Source organism: Notothenia rossii, assembly GCF_949606895.1.
Source record: "Notothenia rossii genome assembly, chromosome: 1".
NCBI lineage: Eukaryota > Metazoa > Chordata > Actinopteri > Perciformes > Nototheniidae > Notothenia > Notothenia rossii.
Genome location: NC_136912.1, coordinates 74,761,015 through 74,783,337, shown reverse-complemented (window position 1 = coordinate 74,783,337; position 22,323 = coordinate 74,761,015). Strand labels below are relative to the sequence as shown.

The following is a 22,323-nucleotide window of genomic DNA, read 5'->3' as shown; positions in this document are numbered from 1 at the left end:
TAAACCAATATATTGGTGTTGATATGATCAAAGACTAATTATCCAATTTCCTTGAAGCTTTAAAAGTCCTCCTGGAAATCATCTTCTTCTCTTTATCGGTATCTTCTCTTCTGAGTCATTTACATTTAAATGGAATAATTAACACGCGATAAACGATTTTACCATAATTCACCTCATTAGTGTACTTCTTTGAAGGAGTGAGTGTGTATTCAGTTTACAGACCACCCTCTTAAATGCTCAGCTGTCACACACCATGTAACCACAATGTTGAGGATTTACTGTAAAAGTAGGACCTGTCGTCCCTCCGTCCTCAGCTTCACTAACTTCTCCCTTTACCCGGTCCAGTAAAGCAGAAAGAGAAACATTGAATATTATTTTTTAAAAGATGAAGAGGAAGAGTGCGTGAGACTGAGGAAGAGAGGAGGGAGAGGACAACAGTGAGAGTTACTGTAGCTCGAGTCAGAGATGTGGAAGGCAAAGCGGCGTGATGAAGGTACAGAGAAATGAGGAGGAGAGGAAGAAACAGTCATTCCCTGAGGCAGGCTCGTCTCCCGCTCACTGTCCTCATTCAGTTTTGCCTATAAACTTCTGTTTCAAGTGAAGTCTTCTCGTGTGTGTGTGTGTGTGTGTGTGTGTGTGTGTGTGTGTGTGTGTGTGTGTGTGTGTGTGTGTGTGTGTGTGTGTGTGTGTGTGTGTGTGTGTGTGTGTGTGTGTGTGTGTGTGTGTGTGTGTGTGTGTGTGTGTGTGTGTGTGTGTGTGTGTGTGTGTGTGTGTGTGTGTGTGTGTAGGTTTGTGTGTTGTGCATTCCCATATGTATAGTGCAGGAAGCTCAGGAAACAATTAGGACCATGCTGGTTGTACACCTGGACAGCCCCATGTGCTTACACACACACCACAAATAATCTCATCACACACACGTATTCATTGCACACACTCTGCTCTGCTCTTTTATATGCTTGTTACAATTTCACACTATTACCTTCTTCTTTTCCAGCCTGAATAAATCTTTCTGCTTCTGAACTAACACTCTTTCTTCTTCTTTCCTTTTGCCCCCCTACTTTGTTCCCACCTTCCTACACCTCGTCTTCCCAACTATTTTTCCTTGTCATTTCCTCGTTTCCTCTCCTCCTCCTCTCCGTCCTTTCCTACAATAGAAGTATCGGTGTCAAGAAGAAGAAGGGGCATCACCAGGTGCCCCAAAACTCCACCATCACCCCTGCGTTCTGCATCATATGGGAGTAGCCAGCGAACTGAGGGATGGAGGCACCCTTGGGAGGAACGGAGGAACCCTTGGGAGGGACGGAGGCACCCTTGGGAGGGACGGAGGCACCCTTGGGAGGGACGGAGGGACACTTGGGAGGGACGGAGGGACCCTAGGAAGGGACGGAGGCACCCTGGGAAGGGACAGAGGGACACTTGGGAGGGAAGGAGGGACCCTAGGAAGGGACAGCGGGACCCTGGACAGGGGGGGAGGGACCCTAGGTAGAGACGGAGGCACATTGGGGAGGGGCGGAGGCACCCTGGGTAGGAAGGGAAGGGAAGGGAGAGATTCGAGGGAAGGGGGGACCTGGAGAAGGGAGGCAGGGTGTGCCGGCACCATGGAGAGAGAAAGGGAGCAATCTCTGGGGAGGGACGGATCTCTGGGTCACCACGGTGACCTGCGTGGTGCGGAGTTGGTTCAGGTGGCGGAGCGGCAGCTGTCTCAGATTCAACACGTTCACGGATACGTGACTCACACACACATTACGCCTGCTCAGGTAACTAATGTTCTTTCATCAGTTTGCCTAACACACGCACACACGCACACACGCACACACGCACACACACACACACACACACACACACACACACACACACACACACACACACACACACACACACACACACACACACACACACACACACACACACACACACACACACTATACTGACACTGTCAATCAGTTCCCCATCACAACAGCTGTCTACCTGCCTGTGTGTGTTCACATGCATGGCTCAGGGCTCACCCTTACAACACGTTCACTCGAGAGATTATGTCTGATTTTCAATCCCTGCTTCAGAATAACTTGCTGTATTTTGACAAATGCTGTATGCGTGGGGCCAGATGTTTTTATTATTCTATCAAACCTTTTTTCAGATTTTATTTACTTTTTGAGCTCATGATGTAAATTTGAACATAATTGAGGCACAGCATCAATCGATCATAGTTGAATTGACAAATACTTGTTCTGCTTTGTTTACATAACTTTATATTTAAATCAACCTTTAGCAGTCCCATAATAATATATGAAGTTGTAACTTTCTTTTAGTTTTGCTGTAGTCTCTTTAAATCAATTTGGGAGTGAGAGTTGTTCTATTCCTAACCCTGATAATTTACTACCAAATGTTTTTGCCAGATATGTTTTGAGGACATGTACTAGTGGCCTTAAGCTACTCTATGTTTGATGGGATCGCACAGTTAACAGGACTTAAATGAGTGCTTACATTCCACTAGAAAAATACGATATACTTAATATTCAAATTTCTTTATTAGGATAAACCCCTTGAGGTGAATCACCTCGTTTTCAAGGGGGTCCCAAGAAAACAAATAACAAACAAGTACAACATACAAACAACATTCACACACATACATCGGAAGAAATAACCAAGAAATTACAAACATTCAGCCTAAGCATACAGCACATGGTAATACATTATAGGCGGTTACAATGAATGCATATCATTGGGTAGAGTAGAGTAGAGTAGCTGTACCATATATACAAAATCATAACAATAAAGACTTAGAAATAAAGACTTAGAAATGGGCAATAGGTGGGTCATCTCATGAGGAGATGGTGAAATAAGATGGAGCCTCAACAACCCTTAAACAATAAATAAAGTACTTCAGGTCATACAAAAACATTCAACCTTGAGGTTGTTACTGCCCCATAAACACTTCATTTGTTGTTGTTCAAGTCACTGTTGACTATGGCTATAAATCATAGACTGTCTATATAAAGCTATAAATGCTTAACTTTGGTATTTTATGTTTTTTATAAGATTGGAAAGGATACATTGATGCCTTCAGTTAGAATATTTTCCAGACATACTCATGAACAATAACATTGCTTTAATATGTTGATAAAAAATGACACTGCCAAATATGCAGATTCGACTCCCAAGCTCACATAAATGTTCAGGCAATGTTTCCCCCACTATCTCCCCCTTTCATCACTGTATCTCTGATAAAGGCAGTCTCTGCCCCAAAAAATATCTTTGAAAAAAAAGTAATTGCCGGCATTCCCCTAAAAATCATTGCCAATTTCAAAGGAATTTACTACATTGTTTTTGATTACATTTCATTCCTCTTTAAATGGACTCTAAAGTGACTACAGTTATCTGGAAACCTTGTGCTTTTAAAACTTCCTTTTGAACACCGCTGGATAGACTGCAAAATGAAAGCTTAAATTAAGCCTGTTTGTCATAGTCTCTGAAAAGATGAGTCGTTAAAGATAACAGACTTTTTGCCATCAGCGGTGATATGCTTCATGTCTATTATAATTAGTTGTAAATTATTTAAAATTGGTCTAATGTCACATCTAATACCGTCAGTTTCTATTTTGGGGTTTTTGTCTCTGGTCAAGGTGGCAGAGGCAGCTCCTAAAAAGACCTGTTTTATTATGGCTACAGACTTAGGTAGGTCTTTTTTTGTATGTACTTGAATGAAGTCAAGGATACTGGCCTAAATTTCCTTCCATGCACAGAGCCTTTCTTTGTACCAGGAGAATACTTTCGTGGAGCTGTGCGCACAGGGATTTAGTCAAATCCTCGCCCCATTTTTTAGTAAAGAGGCCCATTACTATCTCTGTCCTGCACTCTGTCTGGCACTCTCTCTCTTTGTCTCTTTCTTTTCCCTCTCTATCTCTCTCACACACACTCATAATAGCGCAGCGTAGCCTGGTAATCTTTTTATTTTGGTTGATTGGGATGTATCTGTCTGCAGATTAGTGCTTACATCACTCTGACCACACACCACACACACACACACACACACACACACACACACACACACACACACACACACACACACACACACACACACACACACACTCTCTCTCTTTCACTTTCACGTGCACACAGTTGTTTCCCCGACACTCATTCGAAAACACGATAACACAAACATCATTATGTTTCATCATGTGTTCATCTTTTGTTGACTTTTCTAATCACTCTTTTAGGGACTGTATGTTTTCGTATTGTCTCGTAAATCACAATGATGGTCTTTTCTATGAGGGAACTTACAAAAGCCTGCCCGTATTCCACCAAAATTGCATATGCAAATTGGAAATATTACATAATCTGCTACCACATTGAATGACATGGTAGTAGGGAGGTGATCAAAGGGACATCAACTCTGTCACTCTGTTAGGAATAAACAGTTTTTAAAGCCGTAAGCCACAGAAGACTTTACAGTTATTTTAAAACACCTGACGGACATTATACTGTAAGATTTTAAATGTCCCAGGATTCCTCTGCTTCTTCATTTCCTGTAATTTCCATCGTCTTGGCTCTTTTCTTTCATTTCCTCAGTTTTTCTTTCTATCATCCCCCACTGATATGTCATCCTTTGTACATTCTGGCATGAGTGATTATTAATAAGTGTATTATTTTATTATATACACACTTATGCATCAGTAGTAGTAGAGTGTCTATGTGTGTGTGCATATATTTGGGGTGAGCGGTGTGTCACTTCCAAGTCATGTCTCGTCATGTCACTTCCTAGTCATGTCCAAAGTCTGACTCAGGAGTCAGTCAGCACGAGCCCAAAGTCTGTCTTCTGGAAAGCCTTGGACCGAAGTGAAGATGTTGTCCCTGTGGTGAAGAACATTTGGGTGTGTAGCTCCACCTTGTGGTTGGACACCACCTTCCTGTCACTTTAACCCATAAACATTTCACTGCTAAGGGGGCATGTAGAGTTCATATTGGTTGTGATATTGATCGATGCAATGATTTGTTTAACCATCCATGCATCAATATAGCTTTCCATTTGTGACCTCTGTTTACTGTACAGCAACCATGCACAGTAATCGTTTGGTGTCTGTGGAAATGCAGCTAAAGAGTTTTGAGCTGTAGTCTTTGTAGGATTACATCATCCTCATTCCCTTAGTAGCACAGAGGCTCCACAACCTCATCCACACCGCCGTATCATCATCACTGCTTTTCACAAAGCTTAAAAGTTGCTCATCACCTGTATGACAGTATGTGTAGCTTTCAGGGTATTCGGGTGCTCAGGTTATTTTGGGAACTCCTAGCCAAATTGTTTGTGTATGTTTGTTCAGATGTGTGTGTGTGTGTGTGTGTGTGTGTGTGCGTGTGTGTGTGTGTGTGTGTGTGTGTGTGTGTGTGTGTGTGTGTGTGTGTGTGTGTGTGTGTGTGTGTGTGTGTGTGTGTGTGTGTGTGTGTGTGTGTGTGTGTGTGTACATGTGTACAGAAGCAAGCCAGGATTTGGCTTGCTTCTGTATGACAGATGGACCTGCCACCTTGTTCTCCCCATGGGCATGTTCCCTGCTTCTTACACACACACACACACACACACACACACACACACACACACACACACACACACACACACACACACACACACACACACACACACACACACACACACACACACACACACACACACACACACACACACACACACACACACACACACACACACACACACACACACACACACACACACACACACATATCATCTTGTGACAATAGTACTAGTACTTATTTGTTTACCTTTAATCTTAAAAAGCCAAAATGCAACTGCATATTGGGTCAACATGTAGTTCTGTACAGTATGACCATATTAAAAAAAGTAGGCCAATGAAAACGTGTACATTTAGTTGTAAGTTAATGTCTGGCTGTTAAAGGTAGTTTACCTAACTTTCTGACCTGTTTTCTGTAATGAAAAAAATCTATTTTAATGTTCCCACATTTCAGCAATTGTTATTCCTCATGCATACTGTATAAGGCAGTCGCTTGATTCTACTATAAGAAAGAAAGAACAAGTAATAACAGATGCACTAAGACTACCCTTACATTGCCCATGCAATTCTCCAAACACTGCAGTATCTGATTTTATCTGAAAATGATGTATTTTCTTACAAATTAAAGCAGAAATGAACCAGGCTTAAAAAGTCCCTTCTTCTCTAGGTAACGCAATTATTTGTAAATATAGTATTATCACAATAATGGTTGAAATGTATAATCTGTTCTTGACTACGAGTGGCATGAAGGACCTACATATTAAAATATAAAGTTAGCCGAGAGAGAGAGAGAGAGTGTGTATGTGTGTGTGTGTGTTGCACATGTGTGTGTGTGTTGCACCATGCTGAGATCTGTCTATGCGTCGTAGGTAGAATCACCCGAGGGTCCGTATGATGACGAGGGGTGGCGTCACCCAGAGGGGGAGAGGCTGAATGAAGTCCCAGCCCCGCCTTTCTCTTCTCTCTATTCTCATAGCCACGCCCACTACCAGGTAACCCCGCCTCTGAGTCCGTCGCATGCCTCCATAGCTTGGTTCTTTTTATGTTCATTTTCAGTTGTCCGTCACGTTTTAAGTTGAGGTTATATATGAGCATGCAGTCCATTTTTTATCCTTTTAATCTCTGATTTTCTGTGTTTTTTGAGACAGTTGTGCAGAATCTGTGTGAATCTGTATGAATGCATTGGTGGAAATTCAGAGACACCATGCTTTCACAACCTCATAGAAACTCATCTCTTACAAAGTGTTTTCATGTAGCATTTCAATATCATTAAATAGTTATTAGGAACAAATGGATAAAGTGCCAGATGGTGCAAGGAATCAAATCTATATGAACAAATAGCTTTCAACATGTTTATTGTATTCCTATAAATGCAAAGGCAGGAAGAAGAGAGTGACACGTTTGATATGTTCTTTATATGTGAGACAAGGTATCACTCTTTATTCACTCTTTGTTTTTATCTACATTTTTAAACATGAATGTACTTCATCAAGTCTGCCGACACTTATCTCCTGAAGCCAGAACCAAAAGTCAGCTGAAATGTATCTACTGTTTTTTTTTCTCTGAACCATGTGAACACAGAGCTAAAACTGTGGTTGCTCATGTTTGTGTCTATTTGTACTGCGCATGCGGTTTGTGCTTGTGGGTTTACTTGATAATGAAAAAAAAGGACATCAAAAAGCATCACAAATATTTCTTTTGGCTCCGATTATTTCTTTTCTACCCACCACCTTGTTTGTTTTCCATAATGTATGTACATTCTGCTGCTTTTCACATTGTTAAGTTCTTTACCCTCTTATGTAGCTTGTGTCTTAAGTATTTATAGTGAAGAAAGTAATCAGAGTGGAAAGATAACATAGACAGTTTCCTCTTCCTCTCCCCTGGTAATTGCAGCGTAGAAACTGCAGGAGGCAGTATAGGCAGGGAAATACCCCCCATCAAATCAAGATCTGACTTGGCTTAATAAATCAAACTATTTAATGGCGAGCATTTAACTGAGTGATTGAATATTGCTGGTAAAGAGGCTCAAAAAACTGATGGCAGATTAATACCTGTATTGACATTTTGGAAAGTCTACTGTATTTACTGAGGAGGAAATGCAGTCGGCACTGCGGCAGTATAATTGACTTTCCTTAAATAACTCCACCAATAAAATGGATATCCACTGCAGAGATTGAATGAGGAGCAACAGTGAAAATGTCTTTTTTTTTTAAATGTCTTTTTATAACACAGTAGAGTTTATATAACAGTAAGTATCACGTAGGCAACACAGAAACCTTAATGGCTCTTGGTCATTAGGCTAATGCACATAATAAGGAAAGGAAGGAAAGAAACAAAGGGTGGGGGAGCGGCAAGAGATGGGATAAAGAGAGAATTACAGGCAGACAGACACAGATTTGTTGCTCGATGTTAATCAACCTGTCAATCAGACAATCCCCTCCTCAATGAATCTATGTCCCCCCCTGCCGATACAGTCGTTGAAATAAGGACTCAGTCAGACCTTTGCTCAGCACTTACTGTAATGTCTAACAGTCGTGTAGTGGCTGCCTCCGAATGGAAAGCCCTACGGATGAATAGACAAATCAATTGCTGTACATGTGCATATAATAAATGCTTATTTTAACAATTTCCTTTAATGTGATTAGCCTTAGGAGAAGGCACTGACAGGATTATTTGTCCACCTTTATCTGGCTTGTCTTTAGACTTAAATCCATTGTGTGGTTCACCAATTTTCTTTTAAAAACAAGCCTGATTTCAAAAGCTGCCTCCACCTACCTACATGCATTCATGTGGTCATGCATTCACTTTATTCATTACACACACACACACACACACACACACACACACACACACACACACACACACACACACACACACACACACACACACACACACACACACACACACACACACACACACACACACACACACACACACACACACACACACACACACACACACACACACACACACACACACACACACACAACCTCACACACTCTTGAAATCCATTGCAAATTTGAATCTCTTAGGGGGAACATGTGGCCGTCAAGGGGGGGGGGGGGGGAATGCTTTGGGACTGACCGAGAGACAGAGTAAGCCATAGAGCTGCAGACAACAGCATGGAACTAGCTATAACTGACACTTGGGGACAGTGTAGCTTTTAGTTATTGAAAGCTTGAATACGCATCCTTTCATATGTAGTCGCCCTTACAGTCTACAGGCGTTTTGCCTTTATGTCTGCTATCTTTTATGTTCATCTACGTTAAAACCTGCAATCTCCGAAAGGTAGTTGCCCATTTATACATAAAAAAATGACGAAGTTACATTTTCTCTCATTTAGAGTTATGTTTCTGGCTCCCTGGTGGATGTGAGTTCTATATATTCACTTTTCTTTAATTAGTGTTTTATAATGTTTTTATCTTTAGCTGCAAAATGCTATACAATGTTCCCCAGCTAGTTGCTTCCGTTGTGTGTATACAGTTTTGTGTTTAGCTGGTACAGTAGTGTGCTGCCTACTTAAGCCATATGACAATATATTAGAGGTGAAAGTAAACACTGGTAATGTTTCTGCTAAAACAGCTCAAACTCACTAAAAAGTTCTGTAGAGCTGCATAATCACTAAAAACACCCCTTTCATGTGATGTGAAGTAATTTGATCTGCTGCTATTATTATATTGTTTAAAGAAAAAACTGAGCTGCGTAGCTAAGAAAAAACCCCAGCCCACCCCCAGACACTGAGAGTCTGAATATTTGATCCGGCCTGTTGGGATTGAGCCGGTGCCTTGCTCGCTCTGCAGTGCTTTATGTTTACCCCTCTATACCCCCATTATTTACCAGGGCAGCTTGACATATCTTTTCAAAATGGTCCTTACCAGAATCTGAAAGGGATCTAATGGAAGGGCTGGGGGAGAGCCAACATGGTTAGGAACCAGTGGAGGAGACCGCAGTATAGATCTGCATGCCGTCGTGTTTACAGTGCTTCTAGCTGCACCAGCGTTTCTGTATTGTTGTTGACAACAAGAAGCCAATATCTATTACAATTCTATTGAGAGCCATGTTAAAGGCAAGCTAGGACAACATGACAGGGCAAGAAATAAAATAACAAAATATGTGTTGATTTCAGTTGGCCACTAAAAAGTGGTTGATTTGTACTACTCCTTAACTACAAATGTTTTATTAAATATAAACAGTCTCTGCTAAAAACCAGTAGGAATCAAGCCTTTAGTCTGTATTACGGTTAAACCTACATAACGAAATAGCTACTGGGTTACAGGGTCAGACTGTCTGGTGCACGCTGAGTTGATATCTGAAATAGGTTGCTGGTCAATCTGTGGGAGGAGTAGTAAATCATTTGTTTAAAAAAAAAAAAACACAGCATTTGTATGCTAGGCTATCCATCATTACCTGTATGATGGAAGGGCAAAGTTGGCTCTCTCAGCAGGCGGACATTAAACATGCATGATGTGTGCTTTTATTTAATTGGTCCTGAATTATTAATAGAGCCGACATTCACTGACTGACATTTGACTTGAGAGATAGAGAGCTAGAGAGACAGAAGGTAAAAGTGATGGAGAGAGGCACAGGAAGGCAGGGCTAATAGTGATGCCGCCAGTGACTCAGTGAATTGTTGCTGTGTCAGCCTGTCATGTCAGTGTATTGTGTTTTGAGTCATGGTGGCTGCAGACACACTGGTTGTAGAGAATGACTGTCAGAGGCTAATGATATGGTTTCAGTTGTAATTTACGCTAGCTCCGGTGGTAGGTCCTTACTGTGTGTTCACACTGCAGGCCACTTGATTGATGTCTTAATCTTTCCTTACTGATTGTGGGCGAGAAGCTCAGGTTGCTTTCTTGCTGTGTTATGCAACTTAAGTTATTACACTGAATATGCTGGTTTAGAGGGAGTCTGTTAAGTGAGAAGCATTTTTCCATTGCCTGGAAATAAGCAACTCAATGCTTTTATTCAGCCATGTCAGCAGAATGACTTTAGGGATGAAACTGTCAGTCAGTCCTTCACTTTGCTCCAGACCATATTTAAAACCTTGTGTTTTTGGTGAAATGTCTCAACAACTGTTTGATGGATTATAATAACATTTCAGCCATTCCTGTCCCCCTGAGGATGAACAGTTATGCTGTTGATTGGAAACACCTATATTCTTACTTAGTACCATAATCAGGTTCATTTAAATGTTTTCCAATGTGGTTTATGACCACAGACTGTAGACGTCATCCACTGGTTTGGAGATTACATTTTTGATCCTTGGGTTTGTCATGTTGGCTGATGACATCTTGTTTTTGTCATGATGTGGAAGGGGGGAGCTGAAAACAACAATGAGTGGACATTATAAAAAACCCGAGTTACAAACAACTTAGAAAGGGTTAAAGTTGTAATATGAGCTAAACCAACTTGGTGGTTACCTGTCAATCAAAAGCTAGCCCACTCTAAAGCATTCCCTGCTTTATTGTCTATTTTACTTAATTCTGAAGACAACATTTACAAAATGAACATCATGCTTTAATGACGAATAGTTGACACTAGTTATTGACGCCATTAACTTGACAGGAAGATGAATACTGATATAATAAATCAACTGAGAATATTGTTCTCTTTCTAAGAGTCTTAAGGCAATGTCTTATTGGCTTTCAGTCACAGTCCACTTTTTCTCAGCCAGCAGGTTTGTTGGTAGTCCCCACAGGAGCCAGGGTTTCCAGGTTGTTCAGTCGCTTTCTATTGGTGTGAACATCGGATCATGATCATTTAGCTGCTACTTTATGAATTAGGACTGTTAGTATATATTGTCTTGTAGCAGCTTGGTCGGTCTTCAACTATTTTATATTCAGACTGCTAAGTGCTGGTCACAGAAGCCTCTTGCAAAGCCTGACTACGGGGACACTCTGAGAATCCATCTCACCCACTCTATTTCTCTGTCATATATGAGTCAGCTTTCTTCATATTGGATTCCTCTAAAAACAACACAAGAAATCTCAGTGACATACATTCAGCTTTTAGCAAACATCACATTACTCAGCCAGCACCAGGTGTATTCCAGGGCTCAGAAAGCTGTTGCTATAGATACAGTTCCCAAGGAAACACAGGAAGAAGCACTGACTGGGGTCCTGCTCCACCTGTGGCTAATCCTCAGGGAGGCTAACCTAGCTGTGCACGGCAGACGCTGGAAAAGCTCTACTTATTATGATGAAGTGAGCTAGTGCCTGCAGCTAAGTGACCCTGCTGATGAAGCAAGCTAGCATTTGGCTCAGACTTGCTATAGCTAATTTAATGCATGCTTTTGCTATTAATGAGAGATGATGTGATGACACTTGTTAGCATGTTGTATCGTTCTCTTCTTCCTTTCCCTATCTTCTCCATTTTCTTCATCTCAGTCGGTGCCCAGCAACAGCCTGTTGTTTTCCATTCTGGAGACGTGCTCTATGCGTGTATGTCCGAGTATGTTTGTGTGTATGTGTAAGTGAGAGTGAGTGAGAGTGTGGGAGAGCTGGGTGCTGCAGTGTCCGGAAACGGCCTCAAGAGAAGATCTCTCTACCACACACACTTGCCCATGCATACACACACATGTAAACAACAAAGTTATTAACTATTGCATGATTGCATTTTGACACAAACCTACACACATGTACGTGTTGATACAAAGCTCATTGTAAGTCCTTGTTAAAGGTTGACACTGGGTGACACCTCTCTTAATTCACTTTGACTTCTTCCCCTTTCACACACACGCAGACACAAATAGAACTCTCTTATCTTGTTATCTGTCTAGTCACCGCTAGCATTCAATTTCTACTTCGGTGGCATTTAGCAGTTTTCCACCTCATCTCCTCCTCAACCTGCAACAGGCTTCATTACCTGTGTTTGTGTGTGCATGGATGTTTTGAAGGTGTGTGTATATTTGGAGTAGGAGGGGGGGTTCTGTTATGTCATTGGCTGGCTAGCATTTGGGGGCGTGGCTTGTACAAGTAATGATATCTGACTGAGAGAGAGAAATGGGCGTCAGGTTGCAGCTCCAATAAAAGACTGGAAAAGACAGCTTGCTGAGAGAGAGAGAGAGAGAGAGAGAAGAGAGAGATTAAATAATATACTGTACCGAGTGAGCGACGAGAAGAGAGAGAGAGACAGACAGACAGAGAGAGAGAGAGAGAGAGAGAGAGAGAGAGAGAGAGAGAAGAGAGAGATTAAATAATATACTGTACCGAGTGAGCGACGAGAAGAGAGAGTGAGACTTGGAGCGACACCACAGATGTAGGAGTGAGGGGAGGAGAAACCGAAGAGTTGCAGAGTGATTCTTCCAGCCAGCCTCCTACTTCAGATGCTCTCCTCCTCGCCTGCATCTTTCCACCTCCCTCCCCGCTTCCTCCCATATTTAATGGGAGCAGACACAGTGACAGAGGAGAGATTGACTGGTCATCTCCTTGGACTAGAGAGGAGGAGGGAGGGAGCGAGGAAGAGGTGGGGTGGAGAAAGCCAGAGAGAAAGAGTGAACCCCCTTAAATAATCAATCCTCATATCCTGTCGTTGCCTGGCCCACGCGCCTTCTCTCTCTGAAGAGAGGAGAGGAAGGAGTTGAAGAGGAGATTTTGGACTAACAGAGGTGTGGATGTTGGACGTGTCTCCAGTCTGGACGATGGGATGACGGAGCAATGGGACGACAGTTGGGCAGATGGACTGACGAGTGGATGTACAAAAACCCTAACACACCGGCTTCTGCTCCAACTCTTGGAGGACTCTGTCTACCTGCTCTGCACTTTTTACCTCCTCTACCAACTCCTCCTCCTCCAGCTGCTCATCGTTCCAACTGCCAGCTGCTCTCTTAATCCTGAGGGAGCTGGAGAAAGGAAAAGGGACAAAAGGGATCATTATCAAAGCAAACTGAGCAAAGGAGATGAATAATTGCTCCATCTTCAGCAAAAACAGAAAATAAGGAAGTGGTCAACTTGTATATTTGACAGCAACACTTTTAGAGTTTGAGAGGAAGAAAGCAACAGAGTAGAGAAACCAGAGATGAAGCAGTGGAAAAGTGCTGCAACATGAAGTCTATCTTGTTTGACTAAAGGAAGCGCAGAACGCAAAGACGATGAACTATATTTTTGGCAACAACACCTTGGTCCCCCGCAGTGTGAGGGCGGGCGGGTCATCCGGGGGTCATGGGGTCAAACAGAAGCTGGGGCCAAAGCGTGGCTCCTCGGAGGAGCTCGCACCTCCACGTACCTCCTCCACCTCCTCTCCCGCCTCCTCCTCCCCCTCCACCTCCTCGACTCGCTGGCAGCAGCTCCTCACGTTCTTCTCCAGGAGGAGTGCCTTCACCGACTGTATCAATGCCAGCCAGGTAACACACACGTCACACCCTCTGTGTGTGTGTGTGTGTGTGTGTGTGTTGTGCTTGAGGGGTGGTAGCGGATCAGGGTGGGAAGCATGTAACTTAACCTGGGTTTTTGTGTGTGCGTGTGTGCGTGTGCGTGCGCGTGTGTGTGTGTGTGTGTGTGTGTGTGTGTGTGTGTGTGTGTGTGTGTGTGTGTGTGTGTGTGTGTGTGTGTGTGTGTGTGTGTGTGTGTGTGTGTGTGTGTGTGTGTGTGTGTGTGTGTGTGTGTGTCTGTGTGTGTGTGTGTGTGTGTGTGTGTGTGTGGCGCTGGACACTATGTTACTTAACATTCTCTAGTTTCAGTTTCGTAGCCAACACCGGGAAGCAGCCTGAGGCAGCGTCAGGTTTTAAATTGAAGTTGAAGCAGGTCTCTGTTGAGATTTTTTATAAGGTTGTCATGGAAATTAGCCAGGCATAGTGTATGAGAACCAGAGAGCTGGTGTGTTGCCATGGCAAAGCTTTAATCTAGCTGAGTAGTCCAGTGGCACAAGATGCTAAATCCACACTGAAGTCCAAATCAGTTCCATGGAAAGGGGCCGTGTGATGTTTAAATGGTTTATTTGTTATATTTTGGCACAATGAGCTTTAGGAATCCTTAATAATGTGGCCTTGCATCTTCTTTAAATAGAATATAAAATAAATGTTTTGTATAGGGTTGAATTTATAGTTTTTAATGTACGTCATAGATAAAGAGCAAATGCACGTAGCACACGTAGCTACAAAACGGTTGATGAACTCCTACAAGAAAAATATTGCCACGGCCTCCATAGAGATATTATGGAAAGGCAGTTGAAGAACATTAATATTAAAGACTACATTAGGGAAATTATTATTAAATAATAAATCAGACGAGATAAACAATTCTCATAAGTTTCTATACAATCTGACATATTTTGAACCGGAGAAAAACTTTCTTGTTTTCTTGTTTTCAATAACAAACAGCACAATAATTTTGACTGCTTATGTTAAACTACCAGCTGACGTTCTGTAAAACTAAATGAAAGAAAATAAACATGTGAATTGCACAGCAGAATTCTCTTTTAGCGTTGAGATAAGGAGAAATAGAGGTTACCTTTTAGAGTTATTCAACTAAAGAGGTCTTTACGTGGAAAACGTTTAATACACAACACAGCTTGTTCACAAAAGAAATGCAAAACATACTTTTTATATATTGTAGCTCTACAATGGAATTACCATTAACCTTTGGGAAGTATCATTCCTATTAGGTTTCCAATACACCAGCAGTGTATTGACTTTTCCACATGCTATACAATAATTATTATAAAAATAGATCAAGCTTTTTTTAGGAGTGTTTACCTGGGTGGTAAAATAAAAGTTATTGCTGAGTCATGGGGGTATGTATTTAGTTTGTCCCCCAGTATTTATTTGTCCAACGCAAAGGGCGCATAGCGCTGACAGAAGTCATAAAAAACACTTTGGGGCCTGTGTTAACCAACACGGTCTATACCCCAGCAGCCTGCATAAATCAATGAACTAATATCCACATAAATCCCCATGCAGGACACAGCAGGGCAGGAGCTCTAGTGACTTTACTTGATAAGGATCTTTATACAAGGCCCCTCTGTAGTTGACTGAAGCTGCAGCCACTGTCTGCAAGAACAGTTTCAATCTGTGCAAGACAACTCTGCTTACCACGCATTAAAATGCATCAAAGTCCCCATTATCTCAGATTCTTCAGATCCAAATACACACAAATCCCTTTTTGTTTTAAGGTTAGTTTTGCCTTGTTTTTTATGCTCTTGAAAGAATTTTTGGGATCTGGATATTCATTTTAGATGTTTATATTTAGACTCCTGTGACTGACACTCAGTCACAGTTTGGAGAAGAAGCTGACGTGAAATCTCCACCCTTAAAGGTGGGGTATGTAATATATTTCAGAAACACTTTTTGTTATATTCCATGGAATGCTCTTAACATCCCGATAGCAATGAATATATTAAATGCTTTGAGAGTAAAAACATTTAAAAAATGTCATCTGTGGAAGCCGTAGTGCTGTAAAAAGCACAACCAATCATTTAGCCGGCCCGGCTAAAATAACTGGATGGCCTACCTGCCTGTCAGCCTTCCATCTGTTCAGAAACTTATCTCATGCCCTCATTGGTCATGTGCGCGTCCGTGTGTGTTGAAGGAGGGGCTCTGTAAGGAAGTGGCAGATTTTTTCCGGTTGTGTATTTTCAAATTCTAGCGCACTCTAGCTGGTTTCTCCAAAATGACATACCCCACCTTTAAGGAAGCTGCTGCTTAAAGGTGATAAACACCTCCACCCCCACCTCCAACTGCTGATAAATTGGAAATATTTCATTTCTATTTATTTTGTGCATTGATCCACATGTACCTGAAGTATTTATCCGCCACAATGTGTGTCTCTGTAGTCAGGGGGGAAAACGTATTGAATGTTAAAATTGCATGCTTTGTGGTTTGTTAGCTAAACGTTAGTCCATTGCATTCCGACAGTGGCTCAGTCAGTAGGGGCTTGGACTGGGAGCCATGGGTTGCCGGTTCAAGTCCCCGACCAGACCTACAATATGGAGAGTGGACTGCTACTTGGAGAGGTCCCAGTCCACCTCCTGGGCCCTGCCGTGGTGCCCTTGAGCAAGGCACCGGACATCCCCCTTCCCTCCTCACTCTCCATTGTTTTCCGGCGCTGTACAATAGCTGCCGGGTTAAATTCAGAGGCCAAATGTCACTGTGTGTGCTTTGTGCTCTGCATGTGTGACTATTAAAGAGGGTTTCATCCCTCCGATTCTATCCATCTATCTATGCTGCATTTGAAACATCTTTCCATATCAGCCAAGCTTTTAAAAAAAAAAGGGTATGGACAGAAGTTGAAGGAAAGCCACTTATTGTCGTGGCTCTTTTTGATAAGAGTGAATGATGATAATTTCCTACTGCTGCTCAAATGATTAAATACTTTTGGAACTGCAGATGACAAATGCAGTAATGTCTCTGGATCCAAAACTGCATTATTGATTAAAAGTCCTGAGTGGACGGGCGCCACTCACAATGTTCTACCCTGCAGCACTTTTACAGTTGTCTGCAGATTTACAGCACAGCAGCCCATGGAAAAAGTGTACCCACCCCCCCTCGCAGTAATCATATTGGCCAGTGTTTTCCCAAGGTGTTGCCATATTCCTGTCTAAGGCACTTACTGCATGACTGATAGGCCATTATACTACACACATACACACACACACACACACACACACACACACACACACACACACACACACACACACACACACACACACACACACACACACACACACACACACACACACACATACATCCATTACAATTTAATCACATTATTCATTCCCTCTGACACAAGCCATATAGAGCAAAACACAGTGACATGAGTAGGTCTGGATCATGTTAAGGTCCGGACATAACCTTGTACTTTATATCACCGGAAAGCACTTCATTGCAGAGTCTCCTCCTTGCTGACCATGATGGTTTTGATGCATTGAGCTATTAGTCAACTCAAGTCAATCCGTGTGTTTTGGTTGCTGCAGTGTTACCTTTAGTTTGTCCTTTGAATCTACAAGAGTGTGTAATTCTTTACTGTTAAAGCCTTATATCAAGGTGTTTTTTTTACCATCTGTCTGATGAGCAGAATGCAGCATTCATGTTGCCTTGCGGGCAGCTTGACAAAGTGTCATATCTTATTTATGTGTTTTAGATCTCTTTCTGTATCTCCACCTGAGCTTATTACCTTCAATCATCACATAGTATTGGTTAACCCACTGTTTGTTGTAGACACAAACTGTGGCCCTCTCCCTCTACCCCACTCATGTCTCTGTATAATTGATGAGTAGTAAAGCAGAGGTATGAAAGTCATCCTGGCTCTTCAGGAAGAGCTCTAAAAGCCTCAAAGAGGTGTTTAGTGGTCACAGGAAGTGGAGGTAGAGAGTGATGGACAGAGCTAGAGGGAGAAATAGAGGGAGAATCAGACATTGATTAGGACTGTAAGTGAAATCTGATAGCTTATTAGCTCAAAGTGGACACTGTCAATATATCATGCACATTACCTGATTATATAATAATGTATCCATCAACGTAACGAGCACACATCAAGTCAGCTGACAGACTCAGTTAATGGATTATTTTATTAGGAAAAGATTAGTTATAAAGTGTTAAGTAATAGTGCCAACACCAGTTAGTTAGTTAGTTAGTTAGTTAGTTAGTTAGTTAGACTGGTATTACATTTTCTCTTTGGCTTTACAACTTCACTGAGTTTGATACACTTTTCTACTAAGCAACACAAAAGTAAGGCAACGGTTTTGTTTAAGAAGTTAAAATGAAGTACACGGGATGGGGCAGTTTGCCTGTGTGTATAACAGCAAATACTCTCAAAAGGAAAATTGTGCAAAACAGTAAGTAAATCAATAATGTTTGCTTGAGTTATTGAAATTTCATTTATATAGAATAAGGGTGTCAGGAGCCACGTCAGTAGCACTCTCAGCCCATACTGCAGCGTGCGTGTGTTCAGTAGAGATCAACCTCCTCTCCTGAAGAGAGAGGCTGATAATGCTTCTGCTGCCCAAGGAACCTTTCCACTCTCCCTGTGCCTCATGGGATACCACGCGCACACATCTCCTCCATTGCTCGAGTGGTGCGTGGTGCAGAAAAGGTCATGTTTATGCACATTCGTCCTAACGCGGGCACATAAACCTGAATGTTATAAAACTTAAATCAGCTTCTGCTGCATCTTTTTTTAATAGATCATCTGTTACTGAGTGGGCTGTATGTGACACACCAAAGTACGACTTCTATTTTTGTAATTCTTCACACCGTAACTGCACATTTTCACCTCCTGCTGTCTTCTTTGCCCACTCAGAAACTATACATCATCGATGCATAGAAATGAAGCCATGAAGGAGTGTGGGGAAGGGAAGGCTGTACATTTATTTTACAAAAAGAGCCAAATAACGGGATATGGAATCAGACAAAGGTTTGGTGTTCATTCACCACAGAACTGGACACGATCAATGCTCACTTTCTACCATGGCAGCACTGCATGCATACCATAGGGAAATAAGTATTTGAGCAGCTGGAAGTATAGAACTAATGAATCAGAAGCATTTACATGTTCAGACTTGTTTGAAAGCTTTAAGGCGCCATGATTGATCTGTACCACCCACTCTCCACCCAACTTACCTATTGTGTTACTGTGGCTGTTAAGAAATGTTTTCATATTGAGAACAAGAGATCCATCATTGTTCTCATCTTATAAATCCTAATAGTATCCAGGTGATGTCATCAGTGGGAGGTGCTTATGCAAACTGTTTACAACCCTGACCATCATCGGCCATTGTAACCAATGAATGCCCTCTCTGATGCTCGCCAACACTGCGGGCGGCGTCAGCTGTTGTCATGGTGATGCTGCTGATCACCTCCGGAGCTGTGTGTGTGTGTGTGTGTGTGTGTGTGTGTGTGTGTGTGTGTGTGTGTGTGTGTGTGTGTGTGTGTGTGTGTGTGTGTGTGTGTGTGTGTGTGTGTGTGTGTGTGTGTGTGTGTGTGTGTGTGTGTGTGTGTGTGTGTGTGTGTGTGTGTGTGTGTGTGTGTGTGTGTGTGTGTGTGTGTGTGTGTGTGTGTGTGTGTGTGTGTGGTTATGAAGAAAGTGCAGAGGAGTATTTAAACACACACACACACACACACACACACACACACACATTGTATCGCAGGAGTGAGTAGCGCTTTAGATCTGTGGTGCTCGAGAGTGTGTGAGGTGGTGCATCACCTTCTGTGTGTGGGATGAAGCTCACATATCGGCTATCTCCCACACACACACACACACACACACACACACACACACACACACACACACACACACACACACATACATACATACACACACACACACACACACACACACACACACACACACACACACACACACACACACACACACACACACACACACACAAAATGTATTCCTCCTCCCTCTCCATCAGGCTTCTTCCTCCAGCATGTTCTGTCTATGCTGACATAATCAATGCAGATTTGCTGACATCGAGCAATCAGTTAATATGACCGGTACCTAATGAGGCTGAACGTAACATAACGACAGCTCCATCTATCCTACTGTAATTAGCAAGGAATTGTTTGACACCACTTAAGGCTCTATCCATTCACTGCTGCCACATGAAAACTTCACTTGGATACAAATGACGATGACAGCAACAGCGGCCAGTGTGATATGACCAGGCGGCGTGATACTTTTGTCATGCAGTCACGCTCGGACGTGTTGCATTCATTTACAGTCTTTTAATTGTTTAATACATATATTTTCATTATGAAAGCCATCGTTAAACAGAGAAGACACAAGTGAATGTTAGAACAGAAAGTGATTCAAGGAGGAGGGAACCTGCCTGTCACTAGAAAGGCTAATCTAGAACAATCTAATCTAAATAAATGGTCTGGTCATTGGAGCGGGTCTAATAAGGATGACTTTGTCAACATGTATGGATTTGCTTGGACTGAAGTTACCTGTAGTATTCCATCCATCCATCTTCTCCCGCTTATCCGTGGTTGGGTCGCGGAGGTAGCAGTTCCAGCAGAGAGCCCCAAACTTTATTTTCCCTGGCCACATCAACCAGCTCTCACTGGGGGATCCCAAGGTGCTCCCAGGCCAGCGAAGAGATATTATAATCCCTCCACCTGGTTCTAGGTCTACCCCTTGGTCTCTTCCCGGCTGGACGTGCCTGGAACACCTCCCTAGGGAGGCGCCCAGGTGGCATCCTAACTAGGTGCCCGAACCACCTCAACTGGCTCCTTTCGACGCGAAGGAGGAGCGGTTCAACTCCGAGTCCCTCCCGGATGACTGAACTTCTCACCTTATCCCTAAGGGAGACACCAGCCACCCTGCGGAGAAAACCCATCTCGGCCGCTTGTACCCGCGATCTCGTTCTTTCGGTCATGACTACCTGTAGTATTGAATTCCGTAAACAATCTGGCAACTAATGTATATTAATAATCAATGAAGTTTTAGCACTGAAACAAATATTCACTGATTCCATATTCCTAAAGTGTTATTAACAAGATAGCCCTTTAAATGTGTAACTTTATTATGAACTAAACTCTTTTTTTTATGGTTTTAATGGTTTATTGTAATGGACATTTTTCACAACTTTCTGTTTAGTTTAATCTCAAAGACTAATCAAGACAATAATTGTTGATTGCAGTCCTTGTGTTATCATCATCAATGTCATTTCTATAGAAAAGCGTTTGTGTCATTATATTACAGTATGGAACTGGCAGAGGAATTACAATTCCAAGCAATCTCTTTGTAATTGTGTTCTACAGTGCTGGAGGGCAGACATTCTTTCTCAGGATTTAAGTGGTTATTGGTATATCATCTCCAAGCACTACAAAACAGTTTATAATTAGTGGAGGAACAGATCTCAAGTTTTCAGACACTTTAGATATCACGATAAAGACAGAAAGACACAACGTCAAAGAAATCCCTGACAAACTCTAAGAACATATTTGACGAAGAATACAAACACAGAGAACACTCCAAGTTGGACTAAGGCATAAAATTACAAGCTAGGGTTTTTACCAGAAAGTGTTTGAGGAACAGATACATGAGAAAGGAGAGAGTATTGTAGTCTGAACTCCACGATGAATGAGCTATTCAATCACTGTTGAACTGAGTGTCCTGATCTGAGGAAGTGATCTTACCCAACCGACACACACAAGTGCTTCCAGATCAGTGTGAGAGGAAGAGGATCACCTGAGCTTTACGGAGTAGAAGAATCCCCCTGTCGACCCCACTACTAACGCTCAGATCCCATTACAGCATATAATAGCTTCTGACAGTATAGGAATAATTAAAGATCGTATTGGATTGCAGTTCATTGTGTTCACTGCACAATTAAGTGTTCAATGCTTGCACAGTCAATGGATTTCACATACAGTGTATTCTACTACGTATTGTAGTAAAGTCTGCAACCTGTATACGACAGGACCTGTATAGACATTGGTAGCATCTTATAAAAGTTTGATTCTGCCATGCTGTGTGTTTTCTGTTGGTGTTATGTATGATAATGAAGATCTCAGGCTGTACCCTTACATCTTCATAGAATGCCAGTGTACTTGCAGTATTATGCAGCGTCAATTTTAATATCAATTTAGTTTGGCTCAGTCAGGAACAGCAAAACCAGTTTTTAATAATAATAGAGCTGAACTTTGCAGTACATTATTTAAAGATTTTACTATATAATAATGCTGGCGTAAAGTACAGAGTATTTGCAGTCATATACACGTATGGGGAATAATACAAAAATGATACAAACCAACAAACAAAACTGCATTTTTCAAAATCCATTTAAATAATCAATTGTTTCAGTGCATAATTCTGTGCCATGATTGTATGTAAAAGCCCAAACCAGATTTACCCCCTCC

The 22,323-nt window shown here is 42.1% G+C and overlaps 1 protein-coding gene across 6 annotated transcripts in view; it reads left to right on the top strand.

Annotated features, from left to right (window-relative positions):
• The window catches only part of LOC307028747 (discs large homolog 1-like protein), a gene marked incomplete at its 5' end in the record, with an annotated part of 107,494 nt that overhangs the window by 28,076 nt on the left and 57,095 nt on the right, over positions 1-22,323 (top strand). For 3 of the 6 annotated variants that reach the window (XM_079664016.1, XM_079664017.1, XM_079664021.1), the window contains 2 exons: positions 1,155-1,757; positions 6,392-6,514. The exons of 2 other annotated variants lie outside the window; for them this stretch is intronic. In XM_079664016.1, coding sequence (XP_079520142.1) covers positions 1,155-1,757; positions 6,392-6,514 — 726 coding nt within the window. The remainder of the gene's footprint in view (positions 1-1,154; positions 1,758-6,391; positions 6,515-22,323) is intronic. One more of the 6 variants, XM_079664018.1, reaches the window with a different exon arrangement.